Source organism: Ambystoma mexicanum, chromosome 7q (genome assembly GCF_040938575.1).
Source record: "Ambystoma mexicanum isolate Mex_15411 chromosome 7q, UKY_AmexF1_1, whole genome shotgun sequence".
Lineage (NCBI taxonomy): Eukaryota > Metazoa > Chordata > Amphibia > Caudata > Ambystomatidae > Ambystoma > Ambystoma mexicanum.
The window spans coordinates 23,484,716-23,507,518 of NC_090941.1; the positions used below are offsets into that span (position 1 = coordinate 23,484,716).

The window sequence follows — 22,803 nt, forward strand, 5'->3', positions numbered from 1 at the left end:
AGCCCCAGAGACCTCACTTAAAAGTCTGCTTTTATTTTAGCCATCACCTCTATAAGACAGTTGAGTGAGCTCCAAACATATTTGTGTCGTAGCCTTTTGTAATATACACAAAAACAAGGTGTTCCTAAGAACGCACCAAAGTTTATTTCTAGATTCCATGTCAATCTATTGACCTGCCAGCATTTTTTCCAAGACCTGCAGAACTCTGGAGAAAGAGCTCTACATGCACTAGACCTTCGGAGAGCTGTCATGTACTCTCTCAGTAAGACGAACCAATCAGGAAAACGGACCAGTTACGTGTTTCCTTGGGTGCAGGGAGAGAAGGGGCTACTGTCTCCAAAGCAGCCATATTTAAATGGATTGTGAAATGCATAGAACAATGCTACAGGTTAGCGAACAAAACTGCCATTTATACCGAGAACACACTACACATGGTACTGGTGCCACACTACTACCCACAAATGTATCCACCACACTGCACCATCATATCTCTCAGACACCATTCTCAGACCGACCTCATCCAGACCTACCAGACTGTGCTACACCAACCAACTCACTGTACCACGCATCAACAAGATTACAGCAGGAGGGCAGGGTTTTCCCTACATAGCACCTAAACTTTGGAACAATCTCCCCCACGCCCTAAGAGCAGAAGGCTCCCTCACAGCGTTTAGAAAAAAACTCAAAACCTCTCTCTTTAACTAAAATTCCTTCACCTACAGCCAATCAGGCACACACTGCTAAATACTGCTACTGCCCAAACTTGTATGCCTGTATGCCACTATGCTGCAACTAAGACGCGCTTTTCCTGTAACCAGCGCTATTCTGTAACCAGCGCCACGATGCCTCAGGGCTGTTTCTGTGCGCTTAACAAATACGAATAAATAAATAAATAAATAGCCTTTATTGCAAATATAGTCTTGGAGGCAATTTGTGGAGCAGTAGCATGGAGCTCAGTTCGCACATTCACCCAGCATTACTGTGTGGACACACAAACTAGGAGCGATTCTCAAGTAGGACAAGCAGTGTTAACAAATCTTTTTGTCTCTGTCCCTTGTAACAATTCACATCTTTCTCCTGGTACTGCTTGCTAGTGTATGCAGAGCATGTGATTCTAAGCAGATCAACAAACCTCAGAAGACGAACATTACATACCTATAATCATCTTTGTGATGCTTGGATCTGCTTAGATTGTTGGGAGTAGACGGTACATAGACAATGTTCAATTTCTGCACTTTTCCTCTACTTGAAGACCCACTTCTTGCAACCTCAGGTCATAAAACAATCTGAGGACCTCAATGAGTGAAGAACCATGGGTACAGTACACATCACAGTAGGGGTAGTATTACAATCCCACCCTGTCGACGTCCCTTTTCGATTTTGAAAACAAGTCATGTAATACTTTGCGCCAACCACTAGATGTCGACATATGCAGAGCATGTGACTAGGCATATACAAGCATCTGAAAGATGATTACAGGTATGTCATTTTTGTCATATATAATGTTTTAGTGTATCCAACGTAGTACTTTTGTGTGCGATTTCTGTGTAACCCTCCAATAAAGAGTGTGCATTTTTTGCAAAGCAATAGAAAGGTTGTAGAGTTCATTGTAGCATTACTAGTGCGTGTGTGTGTGTGTATATATATATATATATATATATATATATATATATATATATATATATATGTATATATTTTACTTTCTGTACATAACTTTCACTTGTATGTTTCTTCTAAATAGGTTCTCCTATTAATAAACATAAATGTTTATATTTTCAGTAAATCTGTGTAGAGTCCTGTTTTGTGTTACCTATTGGGACGAACTGTCCCTATCCAACAGACTTCTCCCCTGCCTTGAGTAAAGCCTGGCTTCTTTGCTATTGTAAACACACAAAGTGTGACCTGTCTTTTAGTTGCAGTCTTCCTTTAGAATAGATGGTTTCACACCCCTCACCAGAGCTGTGGAAAAATCGTAACACTGTGGGACTTATTGTGTGTGGTTGTGTTCAGATTTTTGACATTCTATTTTAAAAAATATATATATTCACCCTTTTTGAATTCAGAATTTGATATTAAGATTGATATCATTTGTCGTGATGTGTCCGTACCTTTTGTGACATGGTGAACTAAGCAGTTTAGAGTGTTACTTTCTCTGAGAATGAACCTGGTTCCCGATGTGGTTATTTGGATTTCCTTTGTAAACCGTTCTACTTCAATCTTTACCTCCTTTTAATTTCTCTTTCTCTCTTTCTCTCTCTTTCTCTCTCTTTCTCTCTTTTTCTCTTTCTCTTTCTCTTTCTTTCTCTTTTGCTCTCTTTCGCTCTTTCTTTCCCTCTCACCCCCTCCATTTAAGCTGAACCTCAGTTTTTGTTGAATTTAAACTTTGTGATAAAATTGATATGAATGATCATAAGGATGTATTTAGACTATTTCATGTTCCTTTGCCCGATTAGCAGTTAATGTGAAGTCTATACTCAAAGAGTAATAGAGCTAATTTATTGTAGCATGTCATTTACATATATTCGATCATGCATGTGCACTAGCAATCGGCCTCTATCTTCTTTTCTGTTTGGGTGTTCTCTTTACTCCATGCTAAATTGATCACTTGTTGGCTCTTGAAATATATATATATATATGTATATAAATATTTGAGTAGGATCCTTTTAAATCATGTTTTTCTTTTGACAGATTTGGTAGAATTCTTGAAGATCTGGACAGCTTGGGAGGTATGGGATTTCTGTTTTACACAGTTTAACTTGCTGAGTTGTTATTGTTTTAGTCGCAACACTAACCTCATCATGGCTAATTGTTTTTAATTTTGTGAGACAATACACCTGTTCAGCATTTCTTGTATTTCAATGAATAATACATATTTAAACTATGCCTTCAACTGTTTGCGGAATATATATAGCAAAAACCAACGTACCGAAGTACGGGAAGGCGGAATGCACTCCCGAGAGCAGCAGCGTGAAACAATGCACAGGCAACAAAAAAGGAAAATGCCAAAGTCACACCAATACAAAAATAAACTTTATTAGGTGTGCAGTGGAAAAGTGTAGAGTGCAGGCTGTTAATGTGTTTTCACAGCTATCCAGCCGCTTGATCACAATGAGGGATGTGAGAATCAACAGTATTTGAAACAGTAATCTCATTTCTATAGTTGCATACAACTGTAAACATAGACAACCTCTCCAAGATGGCAGCATATGTGAATCAAACAAAACAGACATCTTGAAATGTTGAACATAGGAGCAGAGTAAAATACAACTCTAAAAAAAGCAACCATGAACGGCATCTGTGTACAGAATGTCCGGACAAATTCAGATAACTGAATGGGTCGCGCTTAATAAATATCTTCCTCCTGCACATACTGAAGCTGCGTTTCTCCTTGCTGTAAGCATTGTATTTCACAATTTCATTCATCTCCGTGCATGCTAGTCCTACGGCTAATGGCGTACCATGAACTGTCCATACCACATGTGACTAGAACAGCAATGCAAGCATAAGGGACCAGTTGGCAGGGTACTTCCCTGCCAAAAATGCAGTAGGGTAATTTCATGTACAGCATTCTCCTCATAGACTGCGGCCAACAACAGGGGCACTCCTGTACGGCACTGCAGCGTTAAAATACCCTTGTACACCATATGCTGCGCTAATGATCTTGCCTGCCAAAGGGCATTGTAGTGTGCATGTACTGCAACCCGGTACTCTATAGAGGGAAGCTACTTTAAAGTGCTTGGGAAGAGTCTGTCCCGGAGCATGACAATCAGTGGCAGCTATTAAAGTGAGGGTCACCCAACATTACCCTCTCTGTGCATGTCCCCTATGATATCCCTGTAGGTGGTGGCCCTTCTGTACCGGCCCTTGCGTTTCGGTCCTTCGGTGGCGTGTGTTACAAGACCAAAAGAAATAGTGATGAACTGGAAAAGGAGAAAAGGTAAGTAAAGAAACCGCCTTTCAGAGTGCAACAATGTAAGTGCCAATGAAGGGAGGCAGGGCGCCGGGCATCGTATAACCTCCACAGATTGTGTGCTAAATAGAAGGAACCGTGGTACTGTGGAAAACGCTGCAGTCAAAACTGGTAGAAATGGGTGGCTATTGGAAGAGGTGGTTTTACGTGTTGCAGTGCGTTTTCAAGAGCGCAAGTGCGCAACACCTACCACAAACATTATTCTTATACTTCCAAAAAGGGTAGCAAGGCAATTTCTGTAAGCTGTGCAGAAAACGGAAATGCAGTAATGTTAAGAGGAATGCCATTTGTGGGGAAAACTCTTCGTGCTGTGAACCCTCAGATTCCCATTTGTAAAATACGACATTAGCACAAGTCATAAAAAGGCACAAATGTACCTCTTCACAATGTGCCGCACTTTCTCCATTTCCGGACCAAATGAAAAATAATGCGCCGACATGGGTGTCTGCGTACTGGGAAAAAAATGATGCAGGAGATTGGAAACGGACTTCAAACTGCGAGAAAGAAATGTCAGACTGGTTGGAGTAGAGGAAGATCCTGGAGTGGAGAAACTGATTTCAGCAGTTATTGGGATTTTCAAAGATTGCTTTGGTCTAATGTTAATTAAGGAGGAGGATATTGACCATGTTTATAGGATTGGTAAGCAGCCTGGCTCCAGACCTAGGCACATCATGGTGGTCTTTGTTTTGGCCAGGAAGAAGGAAGGTTTGCTGCTTGCTGCTTGCTGCTCGGTCTAAGGGAACTACCTTCTACAAGGGAAAGCCTATTTTTGTGTTCCCGGATTACCCTAAAGAAATCATGGCAGCTCAGAAATGCTTTAAGGGTGTTAAAGACTTGGCAAAGTCCCTGAAAGTGAAGTCTTTTTTGAATAGATATAACTCTATGACCTTGATGTTGCCAGAGGGAGAGAGAATTACTTCTGACCCAAAGGAAGCTTTATCTTGGCTTGAGGCATTACGGGATAATACTAACGCAATTGATGATTGATTTGACATTTTATATTTAATAATGGGCTTCCTCCCCCTCCTTGTATTTTTTGATTTTTGTGTTTTTTTTTTTTTTTTTAATTTTTATTTTTAACATTAGTTTGCATTGGTGAAGATGGCGCCGAGTGCTTACTTCAGTTACAAGTTTGAAATTCACCTACATTCGGTGCTGGAATGTGGCTCTTGAGTTCCTTCCCGTGGGCAACACATCTCTGAGGAAGGGACCTTCATTGTTGACACGTGACGTACGGTGCTGCATTACGCTCCGCGTCACGTGTCTATAATTCGGCGTTGAGGACGAGTCCGGAATATGGCTGGGATTCCTCCTTCCGCGTTGCGTCGCGCGTCTGCAATACGGCCTGCGATGTGGGATGAAAACCCGTCCGGATTCTGCGGTGCCCCTCCTTTGATGACAGTTTTGCGATGCTGACCACGCCGCTTGTAATGAGGAGGTACGTGTTGGAGCCTATTGAGTAGTCATCATCAATTATATTCTGCCCGGGGAGAGAGTCTTTTGCTCCGGCCTTGCTGTCGGCTCAAAATCTTTCAAATATCTGCGAGCGGTATTTCATGTGTATTGAAATGCTAATTGTACCTACTAGATAATACTAAAAGTACAAGTGAGATGCTGCTCAAGGAACTAGGCGTGATGCATGAAATGGCACGTGACGGCGTCCTCTATAAAGTCCCTCTTTGGATCAGTGGTGCATGTCATGCGTACTTCCGAAAAGCGTACCATCTGACACCTGGGGCAAATGGGGTGTGCAGCCATGAAAGCAGATGTATTGACATGGATTATGGCCATTTCCCGAACATATGTATGCTGAGTCCATTTTTTGATAACATTGGAGACATTATTGATGCACTGCTGCGGAGGTTTGTTCTCCACTTTGCATTGGCTTCATGGTGGACCCCAGAGTCAACGTAGAGCTGTTACTTCTAATGCCCCTTCACCTGCTGTTTGGTCCGGGTGAAGGAATGGGCATGTTTCTGACCCATGAGGATATGTGGTGCCTTTCATTCTGGCATTGCGAAAGGTGACAATGTGGGATGGAGGCCATTCAATGTACTTTGGTCCATGATGCAGCAGGGAATGGCCAGGGGCGGAGATTTTACACCATGATTGTCTGCTATGTACTTTGCTTCTTGTTTTACCTTTTTTTTTTTTTTTTTTTTTTTTTTTTGTTTCCCCTTTTTTGGGGGGGAGGGGGAGGTGGTATCTCTGCTTACAAGTTTTCCTGAGTGTTGTTCTGACTAATAGTGGAGTGGTCCGCATGTTGTTTTAGATATATTTGCTGTTGCACCCTTTTCGCCCGTTGCATCTATCAGAGATGCTTCTGAAAGGTTTCATGTTATGCTGATATGTTCCTTGAAATTTACATGGGCTTTTTAATTTTGGGGTTTTCTGATTGGTGATGTTTATATGAGATTGGGAGGGGTGCCGGGGGGGGCTTGGGGTTTGTTCTTGTTGACGTTGGATTCATACTTCTGCAGGTGGGGCTGGGGGAGGGTATTTGATTTTTATCAGTACAGAATTTTTGTTTTGGTTTTTTATTGTTTTATTCTTTTCCCCTTGCAATGCCGCCTGTGAGGAGTGACCAGTTGTCTGTTTCTTCATGGAATATAAATGGTCTAAACAATCCACTCAAAAGACAAACGATTTTTAATTGTTTGAAGGATATGCACTGTGATGTTTATTTTCTTCAAGAGACCCATATATTGCTGGATGAAGTTAATATGTTACGCAAAGGATGGATTGGGGAATTTTATGTCTCGTGCTATTCATCCAGAAGTAGAGGGGTTGCTGTTCTGATTCAGAAAAATTCCCCGATTAAGGTCTTAAACTCTTGCTCTGATAAGGAGGGTAGAGTCGTTGCGCTCTTGGTGGAGGTTCAGGGAGTTAAGACTATTCTTTGCAATGTTTACGCTCCCTCAGTGGATGATGGTTCATTCTTTGGAAAAGTTGCTCAAATACTGCAGGATTTTGCTTGCCGGAATGTTATTCTGGGGGGAGATTTTAATTTGGTTATTGATACTGTCAAAGATCGGAGTGGATCCAGTGCTGTTTGCAGGAGGGATCCGACATTTTGTTCTTTTAGCGCACTTATTTCTGAATTTGCCTTAGAAGACTGTTGGAGATTGCTTCATGCTGATTTGAGAGAATACACGTTTTATTCTAGCTCTCATGGTTCACATTCTCGTATAGATATGTTTCTCACAGCTGGATCAGCAACCTTGAATCTGGCAAGCTGTGAGATTGGTTGTATTGCTGTCACTGACCATGCACCTGTGTTTATGAATATGGGTTTGCAGTTTGATACTTCCAGATCTTTTTGTTGGAAAATGAACACCTCAATTCTTCAGGATGAGAAGATAGTAGATAAAATCAGGTCTGAGGCTGATCAATTTGTTGTGGAAAATAGGACAGACGGAATTGGTGTTGGGACAGTCTGGGAGGCATTTAAATGTACGATGCGGGGATTGCTCATGGGTTTGTCCAGTAGCAAGAGGAAATGTACAGAGAGGAAAAGTTTGGATTTGGAACAAAATATTAAGCAGCTTTCAAAGGATTTGATAAATGACTCAGTTAATATGGAGAAAAGGAGAAAACTTAGGGAACTGCAGAGGGAGCTGAATGAGACTTTGAAAGCAAGGTCTGAAAAGGATTTGTTTAGATTGAAATGTTCTTATTTTGATTATGGTGAAAAGTGCGATCGCTGGCTTGTCTATAGATTAAGACAACAGCAATCAGAAAGATCTATCACTTCAATCAAAAGAGAGAATGGTCAGGTGATTTGTGACCCGAAATTGATTAATGAGACTTTTAAGGAGTATTATATGAAACTCTATCAGAGTGAGTTGGGGGTCAATGGATTGAATGATTCCTTTTTTAATGGATTGGAGATACCTAGAGTGAATGATTTGGAGAATGCAATGCTGGGTGAAGCTTTGACTGTGGATGAATTGAAAACTGCGATTGGGAAGTTGAACTCGAGCAAGTCTCCGGGTCCGGATGGTCTGCCTGCTGAATTTTATAAAATCTTACCTGATTCGGTGATAGAACTTATGCGGGATATGTTCATAGAATCCAGGGTGGGAGGTTTGCTTCCTGCTTCTACTAGTCATACCATTATATCGGTTTTCCTAAAAAAGGGTAAGGATGGTTGTTTGACTTCGAATTACCGCCGATCAGTTTGATTAATACTGATAATAAGATCCTTGCGAAATTATTGGCCCTTCGTTTGCAGAATCTTCTTGTGAAGTTAGTGCACTCTAATCAGTCGGGCTTTGTTCACGGCCGGAGGACATCTAGCAATATTAGGAACTTATTGTTGTTGATGACACATGCACAGGATATGGATGATGATGTTGCAGTGCTTTCCTTGGACGCGGAGAAAGCGTTTGATCGTGTTGATTGGAACTATCTTTTTTCAGTATTGCGTGCTATGAATTTGGGAGAGGAGTTTATTTCATGTATCGTCTTGCTTTATGCTTGTCCGACTGCCACTGTCAGAACTCATGGGCAATTGTCAGATTCTTTTGTGCTGCAGAGGGGTACGAGACAGGGATGTCCTTTATCCCCCCTGATATTTGTTTTGGCCATGGAACCATTGGCGATTGCCTTGAGGAGTGACGTGGGGATACAGGGTCTTGAGTTTTCATGGTGCCGACCAAAAGTTGTGGTTTTATGCGGATGACCTACTTTTGTTGTTGCGGAATTTAACAGTGTCCCTTCCGGCCTTGCTGAATGTTTTGGATAGATTTCATGCGGTGGCTGGATTTAAGGTTAACTGGTCTAAATCTGAGGTGTTGCCAATTTCAGGATATTGTGACAAGAGCTTGATTACTGGGATTGGGTTTCAATGGTGTGAAAGGAAGCTGAAATACCTGGGTATATGGCTGACCCCACTGGTGGATGAGATGGTTGTGGTAAACATGAATGAGGTATGTACTGATTTGAAAATGAGCATCTTGAGGTGGTCTTTGCTTCATTTGTCCCTATGGGGCAAGGTGAACGCTATCAAAATGAATGCAGCTCCGAAGATTAATTATGTTCTAGGTATGCTTCCGATGAAAATTGGTCAACATTACTGGAAAAAAATGGATGGTTTGTTGCAGTCATTCCTGTGGGATAATAAGCCGCCTAGGCTTAAATTGTGGAAACTTCAGTTGCCAGTAGAAAAAGGTGGTCTGGGAGTACCGAACTTCAGGGCATATCATTTAGCCTTTTCAAGTCATTTTATTGTGCCTTTTTTGATGGATGTGCCTGATAAATGGGTAATTGCAGAGGCAAGTATGTTGGGTCCGCTCCCTCCAAGGGCAATTCTCACGGCGACAAACAAGTCATGTAATAAATCACCTTTGACGGTTTTTCTGAGAGAGACGTGGAGACAGGTTCATGAATTGTTGGGCTCGGTTGCTTCAAGGACTATTCACTCATCCATTTGGTTGAACCCATTGATTGCTATCGGGGGCAGGTCTTTATTCTGGCCGGATTGGTTTCTAGGTGGGGTGCTCTGGATTGATGATGATCTGGTGGATGGAGGGTGGATTGGGGAACGTGAGTTACAAGCAAAGTTTCACATTGATAATTTCAGAACTGAAGACTTCAGGAAATTGAAAAGATGTATCGGTGATGTTGCAGAGCTAGGAAGTTCAATGGTGAATCTCTATCTTGTGGAGAGGGAGCTGGGTGGTTGTTCCATTGCTAGCAGGATATATAATTGTATTGTGTCTGCTTATAAGGAAAATTCTGATTTGAGAGATGAAGGAGGTTGGGGTGTGAGATTTCGCCTGAGATGTGGCTGGATATGTGCGCGAATGTTAAACTCTGTGCAATTGATATGGTGGAACGGTCAAGACAAATAAAGATTCTCAATAGAGTGTTTTGGAGCCCGGAGCGAATGTTTAAGAGGGGGCTGATGGACTCGGATGAATGCTGGTGTTGTGGGAATGGACAGGGAAGTCTGGAACATCTGTTGTGGGAATGTGTGCGTGTACGGGGATTTTGGCATGATGTTTGTGGTGCCTGTCTGCGTGTTTTGAATTTGGATGTTGAATTGGATTTTATGACAATGATTTTGGGAGGTGGAGAATTGCTGGAGGATCTCTGTGTCACGGAAAAAGTTTTTACTCCGTGGAGCTTGTCTGGGCAAAAGGTTGGTCCTCAGGGGCTGGAAGTCGCGGAATGCGCCCTCTCTTGATGATTGGGTTGAGGGGATGTCTGCCCTTGCATCCATGGAAAAGGTGGTTTACAAGAGACAAGGGAAGTTGAGGTTGTACGGAAAGATGTGGGATGACTTTCTGAGTATTTACGGATTTATTGCAAGTTGTGTGTATATATAATCTGTTATTCTGTGTATTTTGGCAGAGTATTTATTGTTCTGATTGTTTGATTATTTATGTGTAAACTTTATAAATAAACAAAAAAAAATAAAAAAAATAAAACTCCCCCACAAAGCATTTGCTGTGGCTCATGCAACACACAGCCATAAGCGCACCCTCTGCATTTTGCTCCACAAATATACCGTGTACCGCAGTCTGTGTGTACACTCGACACGCAAAAACCTTATTTACCAATCCCGTGTCTTCCACAGGCCCAAATGTATGGCGGCCATGTGCAAAGGGGCGTATATTTCACGTGCAACCAGGCAACTGTCGCGATGTCCGCTGACTTTTCCAAGTGTGTGCGCCCGCGGGAGTCGGGGAATAAATGTCTACCAGGGTAGGGGATGTCGTTTGTAGTGGTGGCTCTCAAAAGAGCCGTTTTGTATTTTTTAAATTTTTTTAAAGCTGCTTCCATAGAAACCATTTTTTTTCTATAAGTGTTTTTGTTTGTTGTACTTCATCTCACATTCTTACCATAGCATCTTCAGTGCAGCCTGTAGATTGGAAAACAAAACATTGCCTCTGGGCGACAATGAAAGGCCATTTCCATTGAGAAGGTACACATCGATAACCAATGTTATTCGCACAGGAGTACATCCCAGCAGCACGCAAGAAGTTACACATGCTTCTATTGATGAGACGCCTTCCGACCGCTGGCTGCTGACAACATTCATTGGAATAGTTGTATACTGGACTTGGTGGTATACATGAGAAAAGCACCTTTGCAGTGGGAAAAATGTGCTTCACAGCTCATCTTTTTGAGTTGACGGTACACACTTGAACAAGCTATGGATCCCAAAAGCAGTGCTCCATAGTGCAGGACCACACGTGTACAGTAGCGAAAGTGGCCACTCATCGACATTCTGCAAGCAAATGGTCCAAAGTACGGACAGCGACACTGCACCACAAAGCGTCCACTTCCTCCAAATTGAATTTGCCATTAAAGCCTCTTTCCACGGCATACTGGAGCAGATCTACCACAAAGGGATCACCCACTATGAAAACTGTACATCTCGCCATCTCTGCCAGCCTTGCTACACAGAGTAATGAAACAAAATATGACCACCCTTTCCTGTGACGCACACACTGACAACCTCATTGGACAATTTGCACAGTCGCATTTCCATTGGCCCAGCATGCTGAGAAACGCAGATTGTGGCACGTGCGCTCTCCATATAACACTAGCAGGTCTGTACAACAGTCCCCTGCGTTCACGCCACACCCAGAAACGCACAGTCCCATTTCCATGGCCACTAGCCTGAAAATCCCCGGATGAGGCTTTTGTGTTGCCTGCGTGCGTGGAGGGAAGAAATGCCAACCAGTGTAAGGGCTTTCGTTTGTAGGGGTGGCTCTGAAAAGAGTCGTTGTGGAGGTTTTTTTTTTTGGTTTTATTTGCTTCCACACAAAGAGCGTGTTTTCGTTTTAATACAGTTGTGTGTTTTCTTTTCGTCCTCAGAATCTGACAGGAACCTTTTGAGTACATCTTGAAGATGAGCGAACAAAACAGCATTTTGGGGTTATGGGGTTATAAAACTTCTGGTATTTAGCCCTTGGACTCTCAAGGGGTGCCTCCCTTGGTCTCTTGGGCGCCCTGTCTTCTGGGATGGACATGAACCTATCTAGTTTGTCCATACAGGTCTGGAACCTTTCAAAAGGGCCACTGAGGTCGGCCAGGACGGTCTGGGAAAGAAAAGGGGGTTTCTTCCTCCTGTAATTGTCTGGTTCTGTCCCATAATGTCGAAGAAAGAGAGCCTTCGCCTTCTGAGTAGCCTTCTTGCTGGCTAGGGCCTTCCAACGGCATCGAGAACTGACCTGATCTGTTTTTCGGCGCCTTCGGCGTATGTTTAGCCTTGTGCGCGGTTTTCGGCGTTTCACTCGCCGTACGTCTTTGGCCGTCCTTAGATGCTATGCGCGCGAGGCTTTCGGCGATCATTCTCTCTTCCGAGGGATCGGTCGCCGTCGCGCTATGGAGCGTCGAGCCTTTGCTCGTCGAGTCCTTGGTCGTCGAGTCATTGGTCGTCGAGTCCTTGTTGGCAACGTGAGCGCTCTTGCGATGCGTGTCGCCGGAAATTTTGGTGTTAGCGCCCTTATTTTTAGAGTGCCCAGTCGCCTGTCGCGGAAGCAGTGGCGGGGAGGGCTGACGACCCTTACGGTCGGTGGAAGACGTCGGTGGGCCCGGCGTCCCCGTTGGCGCTGTGGCTGTCTTCGACGAATGTGTGCCTGGGGGTATGTGCTTTGGTGTTTTTCTGTGTGCGTCCTTGTCGCCGGGGTGTTCATCCCCATAAGCTGGGCGTGAGCCGGGCTTGTCGGGGCTGGGGACGGACGACGAGGAGCGTGAACGCTCCTTTGAGAGGTCTACAGCCTCCGTTACGGGGGCCGTGTAGTCACTATCCTCGTCACACTCGGCGGCGGCGGCAGCGGGCGAGGAGTCAGGCCTAGACATAGCGTAGGCCGCCCACCTTTTGACCCTGCGGTCCTTTAGAGTTTTGGGCTTTAGTAATTTGCAGGCCGCACAGCCGTCCTCCTGGTGATCGAGGGGTAAGCAACGGTTGCACCATTTATGCTTATCCTTCCAGGTATATTTACCCTTGCAAAGCGGGCAAAACTTAAATGGCGTCCTCTCCATAGCGGAGGGTAATAGGTGTGACTACGACCTCGAAAGAGAGGGAGGGGAAAGAGAAAGGCATTCTTAAAGAAAAGAAAGACCACAAAGCCCCACTCTCCCTACTGTGTATGGCCGGCGAGGCCAGGCCACGTGTTCGGCAGCGCTGAAGGATCTCCTCCGCTCGTCCTTCCGTCGAAGATCTTGCTCGGCAGAGAAACGGCTCTGCGTCGAGGGAGGGATCTATCGTTATTGGTATTAATAACAAATGACCAAAGGTCGAAGAAACTATTTGGCAATGTCTCTCGAGGAGCTCCGCATAAAGGCGACCAGTAGCTGGGCGGAAAAAATACAAACAGAGGGACCTCGACGCGTGAGGGATTGTGGGTACAACGCACGTCACTATAGGGATAGTGTTACAGACGCGCCTTGTCGACGTCCCCTTTTCGACTACGAAAAACAAAATGCAATACTCTGCAGTGACCACTGGATGTCGGACCTATGCACAGCATGTGAATCTAAGCAGATACAACCATCAGAAATGCTTTTACGGTAAGTAATGCATTGTATTCCTGGGCATACTTGTGCAGATCTATCACAAAGGCATCACCCAAAGTCAACACAATGAGTTTCTCCATGCCAGCCAGCCTCATTACGCAGAGTAATGAATACCAGTATTATCGCCCCTTCCTGTAACCCAAAACCCTCAGTACCTGATTGGAAAATCCCCACCGTGCCATTTCCATTGGCCAGCATGGTGCGAAGCACAGATTGTGGCCTGTGCCCTTCCCAAAGTATTGTGAGTGCCGCGCCCAGTAAAGCAATAACTCCTCCTTCCCTTTCTACTATCTTCTTCCCACCATGCCCTTATTGGGTATTGTTAAGCAGTCACACACGCATCCACCAATGCCATCCAAGACGTCAGCATCTAACACGGTCAGTTCTCCACAAGACGTCATATGTACCGGTACAAAATCAGCCTGCAAGTGGGCTGTTATTGGAAAGCGCGTCCAGTGGAAAGTTCAGTCAAACATTGCACAATTTGTGCATACACATTCATCCACATGAGCACCCATCACCACAAAAGAAAGGTATGAACATTGTTTTGGCACTATGTTTACAACTGAGTTAGAAGTGCCTCTGCGCATGATATCTGCCTCCAAGCGTCCATTACGTGTTTGAAAAGCATACTCTTTTCTCTCCCATCTCCTACCATGAAGTGGCAATTTAATGGTATTTGCTTGCAATGTTCATTTACCCATATCATACAGTGTACTAGCGAAACAGGAACTCTCTCCTTTCCTTCCAACAATGCTAGAAAATGTGTTCCCCACTAACCCACCTCCTACATAAATCGTAAAAAGCTGGCACCAAACCCACCACTGAATGTATCTTACCAACCTAAAGTCAGTTCCCAAAAGGTCAGTGTGTGCACAGCTGTGGTTCTTTGTACGCTAAACTATTGCCACAGACTCTTTTTAAATCTGCCAGCTTCCACTCTCCGCCCTCAGCAAATCATCCATAAGAGGACTGCACAACTTGTCCTTGACCTGAACGCCAGGGATCGTATCTCTGCTGGACTAAAATGCCTGCACTAGCTCCCATTGGCTGCGAACAATAAAATAAAAGCCGTGTGCATTATGCAGAAGGCCTTCTGGTCCCTGGGACCTCAATACCTTGCACTCTCACTTCCTAAATATCTGCTTGCTCCAGCTCTTCCCTCATCCGCCTCAAACTACCTCCGGGTCAGTTGCTTTTGCACGCAACCAGTTGGTGGTAGATGTCTTTCTCCTGCTGGGGTCTCGCTCTGGAACAGGCTCTGTGCCTCCCTGGAACTTGAGAACAATCTTGGGGTCTGAAAGCACCCCAAAACCTTTCCATGTGCTTCTTTTTCCCCTCCTCTCCCCTGCTCACTTCCTGCCTACAAATGTTTGTGTTTAGTAACAAAAGGGATAGCCTAAGATCGGGCAGGACGGAAAGGCTTGACTAATACTTTGTACAGGGGGGTGGTCCTGTCCTCAAACGTTTATGCTACAATAAATTGTTGTAGTGATTATTCAAACAGACCTCCATATTAGTGCTAATACATCAAAATAAAGTATTCATTATTGGAAGAAGGTTCTGATCCAAATACTGGAAAAACAATTGCAGTGTCCTTTATTACTTAGGCCACATATGTAAACATTGAACATCAAACATAATAATTAGAAGATAAACCTTGTCACCAACTATACAGATGGTGTTAGAGAGGTAACGTGTAATTTCAAATATTCAGTGCATATTGAATGAAGTTACATGTTCATTGATATCAGGTGGTGGTCACTGATTCTGGCCTATATAAGTACCAACAAACCAGAGTACTCGAGTGACATTAGAAAATGCACTAGAAGTGCAAAAAGGTAGTAAATTTACCAAATGAGTGCGGTGTGTTGTCTACACACTTATCTACATGTGCTGCGTTGTCTTGCCTGTGTACAGTTCAGCAAAGTATTACATCATATTTGCCAACTAAACAATGTATTACAACAGTATAAACAATTGTCTGCACAACACAAAGCTTATCGCTTGATGATCAAGAAACCTAAAAATAGGGTCTGCTATAGGCAATGTCAACATAAAGGTAGTGGTGGAGATTCAGGTCATCGTTCTAAAGGTTTTCGGTCAGGGCACGGTGACTTTGGACGTTTCGGCAGTAAAGGGGTGGCAGCCTTCTTCTGGGGCCAGGTAAAGCAGGTCTCCCGATGGATAAAAAACAGTACAAGTACATATTGTTGCATGTTCCAGGAGGTGGATCATTCCTGAAAATATAAAAAATATAAAGAATAAAAGCCCATGAGAGGCTGTACTAAGGGGTGTCTCTCGGGTCCCGGCCACTAACCTTGCACATTGGTTTGGGGATTCGAAAATACTGGTTAGTATTGAGCCAACATGACTGTGGTCGGTGTCCTGGTTTCTCAAAGAAGTGGAAAATTCACTGTGAGGTTATCTGTGAATACAGAAGACGGATAGAGGTCTGGGTCAGCTCTGGCTGAAACATCTGACTATAGCTGTGTAGTGGGAGCACAAAAAGTACCGTATTTCGGCATGGAAGCCGCGCGTGGGTCAGCAATGCCTCCGTTGTGAAGGTTCTAACAAAGGGGGCAGGAAGTCCAGGCCAGCCAGAAAGTCTGGGGACTAGGAGTCTGTCTCTGTGGAAAGGAGGAGGGAGACAAAATGGCAGAGACTTACTATAGATCAAGAAGTCGTGATTTAAGAATAGCTAAATGTGAGATCCTGGGAGGGGTGCAAGAAAAGCCTTGCTAGTACGAGGAACTGACCTGCAGGCTTCGTGGGCGTCTCGCGCGCTGGCTCCGTGTAGTTCGGATACTCGCGTTAATCTGCAAGCGAGCTGTGTGGAAAACTGGAAGTGCGCATACGCAAAAGAATGGTGTCTGCCGTTCGCGCATGCGTACAAGCGTCTAGGCAGAGTTGCCATGGCGCCGGGGACGCAAGTAAGAGCGCGACTCTGATAGACATCACTGGTGCAATTGCTGAGGTATTATGGACTGAGAATGCAAGCAAAGATAGGCTACTGTATGTGAACAGAGGCTAGCCCCAATAGGAGCCAATGGGCCAGTGGCGCATAAGTGACTGGATGGAGGGCAGTCGCCAACTTGGTTAAGGTAGTTGGCAGAACGTCATACAGTGCTGTCTAACAGTACCGAGTAAGGATGATTACACTGATGGTTAGAAAGCCGTTGGGTGACAAAGTTAGTAAAACGGGCACAGAGGGGGCAAACATTGACCTAGGAAACTAAAGTGCTGGAGGGAGTCATGGGTGTTAGGAAAGCAAGTGGGGAAACAGAATTGAAATACAAATATTAAAAGGGTGTCAGTTCATTGAGACCTTTGGTGGTGGTCTGTCATTTGACAATTCACCACGCCTCTTTGAAGTTCAGGGCATTGGTGGTATTTGAACAGTCTGTCACCTTGTTGACTACCCACCATTTGAAGGAATCACAGTTGTGTTGGAGTTCAAGGAAGTGTGACACAAGGGGTGCATTATGTGTTTTGCATCTAATCCTTGACTTGTGTTCACCAATCCTTTTGTTAACTGGTCTTGAAGTTTGGCCAATATATCTAAGATGACAAGGGCATTCAATGAGATATATAATGTTCGATGTTTTGCAGTTAGAAAAATGGCGAATCTCCCATTCTTTGTTGTCTATCAGAAAGGATTTTAGTTTTCTGGTCTGATTGCAGGCTGCACAGCTGCCACAGGGATGATGGCCGCGTATTTCCCGCATGTTCCACATAGTGGATCTTGAATCCTTGCGTTTGGTTCTGGCATGGGTGAGATCATCTTTCAGATTTTTTGATCTCTTGAGGGCCATTCTGGGAAGAGATTGTTCAGGCAGACTCAACGGGACAATAGGCCAGAATTTTTTGATGATCCCTCTGAGTTGTGATGTATTGGCTTTGAAAGCTGAGACGCATGTCATGGAGCTTCAGTATTTCGGTCGCGGGATTTGGGGACAAGTAATGCTTCTCTCGGGGTATTGAGGGCTCTTTTCTTGGTATCCCCGAGTAGTTTTTTGGAATAACATCTGTCTTTAAGTTTCTGCTGTAATTCCGTGGCATTGGTTTTAAAATCCCTGGTGTCCGTGCAGTTGCGCCTGATTCTTAAAAATTGCCCATACGGCAAATTATCCCAGAGGCTTTTCGGATGGTTGCTCCTGTAATGCAGTGTTGTATTGCGGTCTGTCTCTTTTTTTTTTATAGATAGAACATGTCAATTTACCATCTGAGGCCAGAATGTTGAGGTCCAGGAAATGTATCTTCTCGTTGTTATTGCTCATTGTGAATTGAATTTCTTGGGTTTGGTTGTTAGTCCAGGTTAAAAAGTTTTCCAGTTCTTGTTTACTGCCGTGCCAAATAAAATTGATATCATCGATGTATCGATACCAGAGGCGGATGTTGTGAAATGGATTGGCATCACCGAGTATGAAGGTCTTCTTGTGTTCCGCCATGCTGATTATGGCTACACTGGGTGTGAAAGCTGCGCCCATTGCGGTGCTGCATGTCTGAAGGTAAAAGATGTCATTGAATGAAAAGGAGTTATTTGTAAGAGCGAACCTCACAGTGAATTTTCTTCTTTATGAAACCAGGACACCGACCACAGTCATGTTGGCTCAATACTAACCAGTATTTTCGAATCCCCAAACCAATGTGCAAGGTTAGTGGCCGGGACCTGAGGGACACCTCTTAGTACAGCTTCTCACGGGCTTTTATTTATATTTTTTATATTTTCAGGAATGATCCACCTCCTGGAACATGCAACAATATGTACTCGTATTGTTTTTTTATCCATAGGAGACCTGCTTTACCTGGACCCAGAAGAAGGCTGCCACGCCTTTACAGCCGAAACGTCCAAAGTCATCGTGCCCTGACCGAAAACCTTTAGAACGATGACCTGAATCTCCACCACTTCCTTCATGTTGACATCGCCTATAGCAGACTCTATTTTTAGGTTTCTTGATCATCAAGCGATAAGCTTTGTGTTGTGCAGACAATTGTTTATACTGTTATACATTTAGTTGGCAAATATGATGTAATACTTTGCTGAACTGTACACAGGCAAGACAACGCAGCACATGTAGATAAGTATGTAGACAACACACCGCACTAATTTGGTATATGTACTGCCTTTTTGAACTTCTAGTGCATTTTCAAATGTCACTCAAATACTCTGGTTTGTAGGGACTAATATAGGTCAGAATCAATGACCACCACCTGTCATCAATGAACATGTAACTTCATTCAATATGCACTGAATATTTGAAATTACATGTTACCTCTCTAACACCATCTGTATAGTTGGTGACAAGGTTTATCTTCTAATTTTTATGTTTGATGTTGAATGTTTACATATGTGGCCTAAATAATAAAGGACACTGCAATTGTTTTTCCAGTATTTGGATCAGAACCTTCTTCCAATAATGAATACTTTATTTTGATGTATTGGCACTAATATGGAGGTCTGTTTGAATCATCACTACAACAATTTATTGTAGCATAAACGTTTGAGGACAGGACCACCCCCTGTACAAAATACAAATGTTTGTGCACTGGTTTCCTACCCACCCTGTAATCTGTGCCCCAGGCCACCTCCCTCCCAACAGTATCACCCCTGCACTGGCTTTCTGCCAACCCCCGCATTTGGGGACTGCTTTCTGCAACCTTAACAGTCCAGCCACCACTTATTGTACTTATCCTTCCACTTGCCAGCACCAGCCGTAGTAGCACATATTGCTATTTTTTGTTGTTCCTATGTACTCCACTTTGCCCTCCCACTTCCCATTCACTTGCACACTCTGTGTCACCCGGCCTAGTGGGATCAATGTCTCTGTGTGGCCTCTGTTCCGCCTCCCTTTCCTCGTCACGCCTTCACACACTTGTTTGTAGGCGCCGTACAAATGCCAGAGAATACCATATCACATCATATCATATGATACACACACTACATTCATAACAGGATGCCTGCCACGTACCTTGTAGACGTCACAAAATGGTCTTTCCACTGTAATGCATGTACTACAAATGTCTGAAAAGTGATCACACAAAAGCAGCACGGAATGTATGTTAGCAACGTTAAGCAAGTGCGTGCAGCGCATGTATACAAACAGGATGCCTGCGCCTTACCTTGCACACTTTCACCATAGCCTCCTACATTTCTCTGTACAAACATACCTTCTGCCACAGTGCTTGTGTACACACCACAACCAGCAACCACATTGCGCAATGGCTTAGCCTCCACAGGGCCAATGCCATAGCTACCATCCTAAAAAGAGCCGGATATGACACGTCTAATCCTCAAAGTACCCCAGAATCTGCAGAGTTACTGTGCTAGGAGGGGAAGTGGGTGGGGGGGGATGTAAAACAGGGTAGGGGGATTGTGTCTTAGTACTTTCTCTAAAAACACTTCTTTTTTCTTTGTTTTTTTTGTCATGTTTTTGTTATGTATGTGCGTGCATCCATTTTTTTTTGTATTCTCTTTGGCTGTCTCTTTGCTGCTCCTCACATTTCTCTCGACTGAAGATGAATGCTTCTCTTACATTTCTACAGGATTCGCTGCAACGCTTCGTGCAGAGTGGCAAACAAAACACCTTTGCCAGTGGAGGTAAAATAAATACAATTTTCTTGGAACCACTGGAAATCCCGCTGGTTATTAATGCTTTCAAAGTCGGTGCAGAACATCCCAGCACTGCACATAAAGTCACACATGCTTCTGTTTATCCAACATCTCCCGACCTCTGGCTGTAGACAAATTACACCGGCATGGTCCCATGCTCCTCTTGGTGTTATCGATGAGAAAATCACCTTGGCAGTGGGAAACCTCTGCATCACTACTGTAATCAACTTCTTTAGGTGCACGAGCAAATGTAAGCACGACATGTACCCCAAATCTAGTGATCCAAAATGTACGACCACCACATCAACAGTACAGACAGAGGCCACACATGTACAAAGGAAATCCATGCACCCGAAACCCCACTCGTACACTGTGCCCCAAAGAGCCTGCACCCCTTCCAACTGAAAGTCAGTATGAAAGCCTCTTTCCATGGCATACCTGTGCACATCGCACATAAAGGTATCATCCACTATCACCACTCGGCGTCTATCCATTTCTGCCAACTTCACTGCATCGAAGTTTGGGTAAATCATTGCCTCCTTGAAACCTTTGAGATGCCAAGGTGACATATACCCGGCACAAATAATTAAAGATGCGGCCAGAGACCTTGCCCCATTTATCACCAAATTAATAAACGCTTCTTGACTTACCAGGTACCTTCAAACCTCAAAGACGCATGGGTACTACCCTTAGTAAAGAAAGCTACACTTGACCCCTCTATCCCAACTAATCATGGGGCCATAACAACCGTCCCCTTCCTACTCAAAATAATCAATAAAGCGGCATACATCCAAATCCAGCAATACCTAGAGGCTAATAATCTCCTAGGTCTTAGACAATCAGGTTTCAGGCCCCTCCACGGAACTGAACTGCATTATTGATCTAAAAATGCAAATAGATCAATTGAAAGACAATAGACAATGTGCACTATTCCTCCTCTTAGACCTCTCAGCTGCTTTTGATTTGGTTGACCATAACATACTCTGCAAACACCTGTCATCAGCGGCTAACTTTTCACAAGAGGCTGCAGACTGGATCAAATCCTTTCTAAGCAACACGAGGAGTCTTCTCACCCTCCACTGCTGCGGACCCAGTCTTGTATCTCTCCAACCATGTTCAATGTATTTACTAAGCCTCTATTCGTAAATTTGGATCATTTGGGTGCCATCTCACGAACTACGCAGATGACACCCAGATACTCATACCTCTAAACGGGAACTACGACCAGGACCTTGCTTTACTAAACAAAATCTAGCTCATCCAGGCATGGATGGCAGCCCTTAGCCTCTGCCTGAATTATGAGAAGACCGAAATTCTAATCCTAGGCGCCCCTCTAACATGAACAACTTAGATGCCCAGTATTCTTCCTTTAACAGAGACGGTAACATCATCAATACCGCCAAGAAAACTAAAACCCTAGGCTTTCTACCTAGACTCCACTTTGAACCTTAAACAAGTTAATGCGACTGCCTCGGCTACTGCTTATACATGTAAGCTTATACATTCCTGTAAACCATACCTTTCTACTAATAGCTCAATCATACTAGCGAGAGCATTAATCTTGTCAAACGTCGATTACTGCAACGCACTATATGCAGGAGCTAATTAACAAGTACTGAACAAACTATACAAAATAATGCTCTCAGAACAGCCTTGAGCATCCCAAGGAGATATCACATCTCTGAAACTAGAAGGAATCACAAATGGCTTTCCATGAAGGACAGGATCTACTACAAATTGGGATCCATCACGCATAAATGCCTCAACAATGCTGCACCACAGTATCTGAGAGATAGGATTACCACGAAAACCTCATCTAGACCAACAAGTCACTCAACTCCTTTTTTTAATCTCAGTTCCACGGTTCAACCTGAAAAGAGCTGGTGGCAATAGCTTCCCTGTTCAAGCAGCCCAAGCCTGGAATGCCCTCCCCTTCATTTGCGCTCCGACCAGACCTTCCAAAGCTTAGGTTTAACAAAGAAAAATGGCTTTCCACGAATGATACTACTTATCCTAACGTTTAGAGTATCCAGACAGCATCCACCTCTCCTCTCTTGATTATGCACTTGTCCATTGTCCCTGTAAATCCTTTAACGTATCTGTTCTACTGTTACTGTTTTACTGCTTTTGTTGACTTGCCTTGCTTTAACCGTCATTTTCTTTTGCATGTGTTTCTTATGTACTCATTTGTGTTCTACCTATATTATGCTGTATGAATCTACTTTGATTCTAATCTGTCTTGTAATGCGCCCAGATACCCCAGGGTGTGGTGTGTTTTATAACTCAATAAAACAAACAAACTGCCCCTTCCTGTGAACCACACCCTCGACACCTCATTGGAGAATCCACACAGTTTCCATTTGCGAAGGCTCCATGCTCAGAAGAGCAGGATGTGGCACGTGCGCTTTCCCACCTACAGCGAGGGCCACGCCCCAGTAAAGCAGACACAATGCTTTTTCCCTTTGCACTGGCATTTTCCAACACTCCCTCATTGGCTGCTGTGACATTTTCAAACACGCATGCACCAATCACATACTGAACCTCTGCATTGCACACTTATCATTTCTGTACACCCCTCCATATTTACCGTTAAAAACTCTCAGCGCACGGTGCCTTTGCTTCCAAAGCCCCTCCACCAGAAACATCTGCTAAAGGATGCACTATTTCAGCATCCACAAACATCCTG

General features: G+C 44.0%; 1 protein-coding gene across 2 annotated transcripts in view; it reads left to right on the plus strand.

The window, feature by feature from the left end:
• ACOT9 (acyl-CoA thioesterase 9) overlaps positions 1–22,803 on the plus strand; it is an 872,728-nt gene that overhangs the window by 232,305 nt on the left and 617,620 nt on the right. For both annotated transcript variants that reach the window (XM_069639309.1, XM_069639308.1), the window contains one exon: positions 2,689–2,726. In XM_069639309.1, coding sequence (XP_069495410.1) covers positions 2,689–2,726 — 38 coding nt within the window. The remainder of the gene's footprint in view (positions 1–2,688; positions 2,727–22,803) is intronic.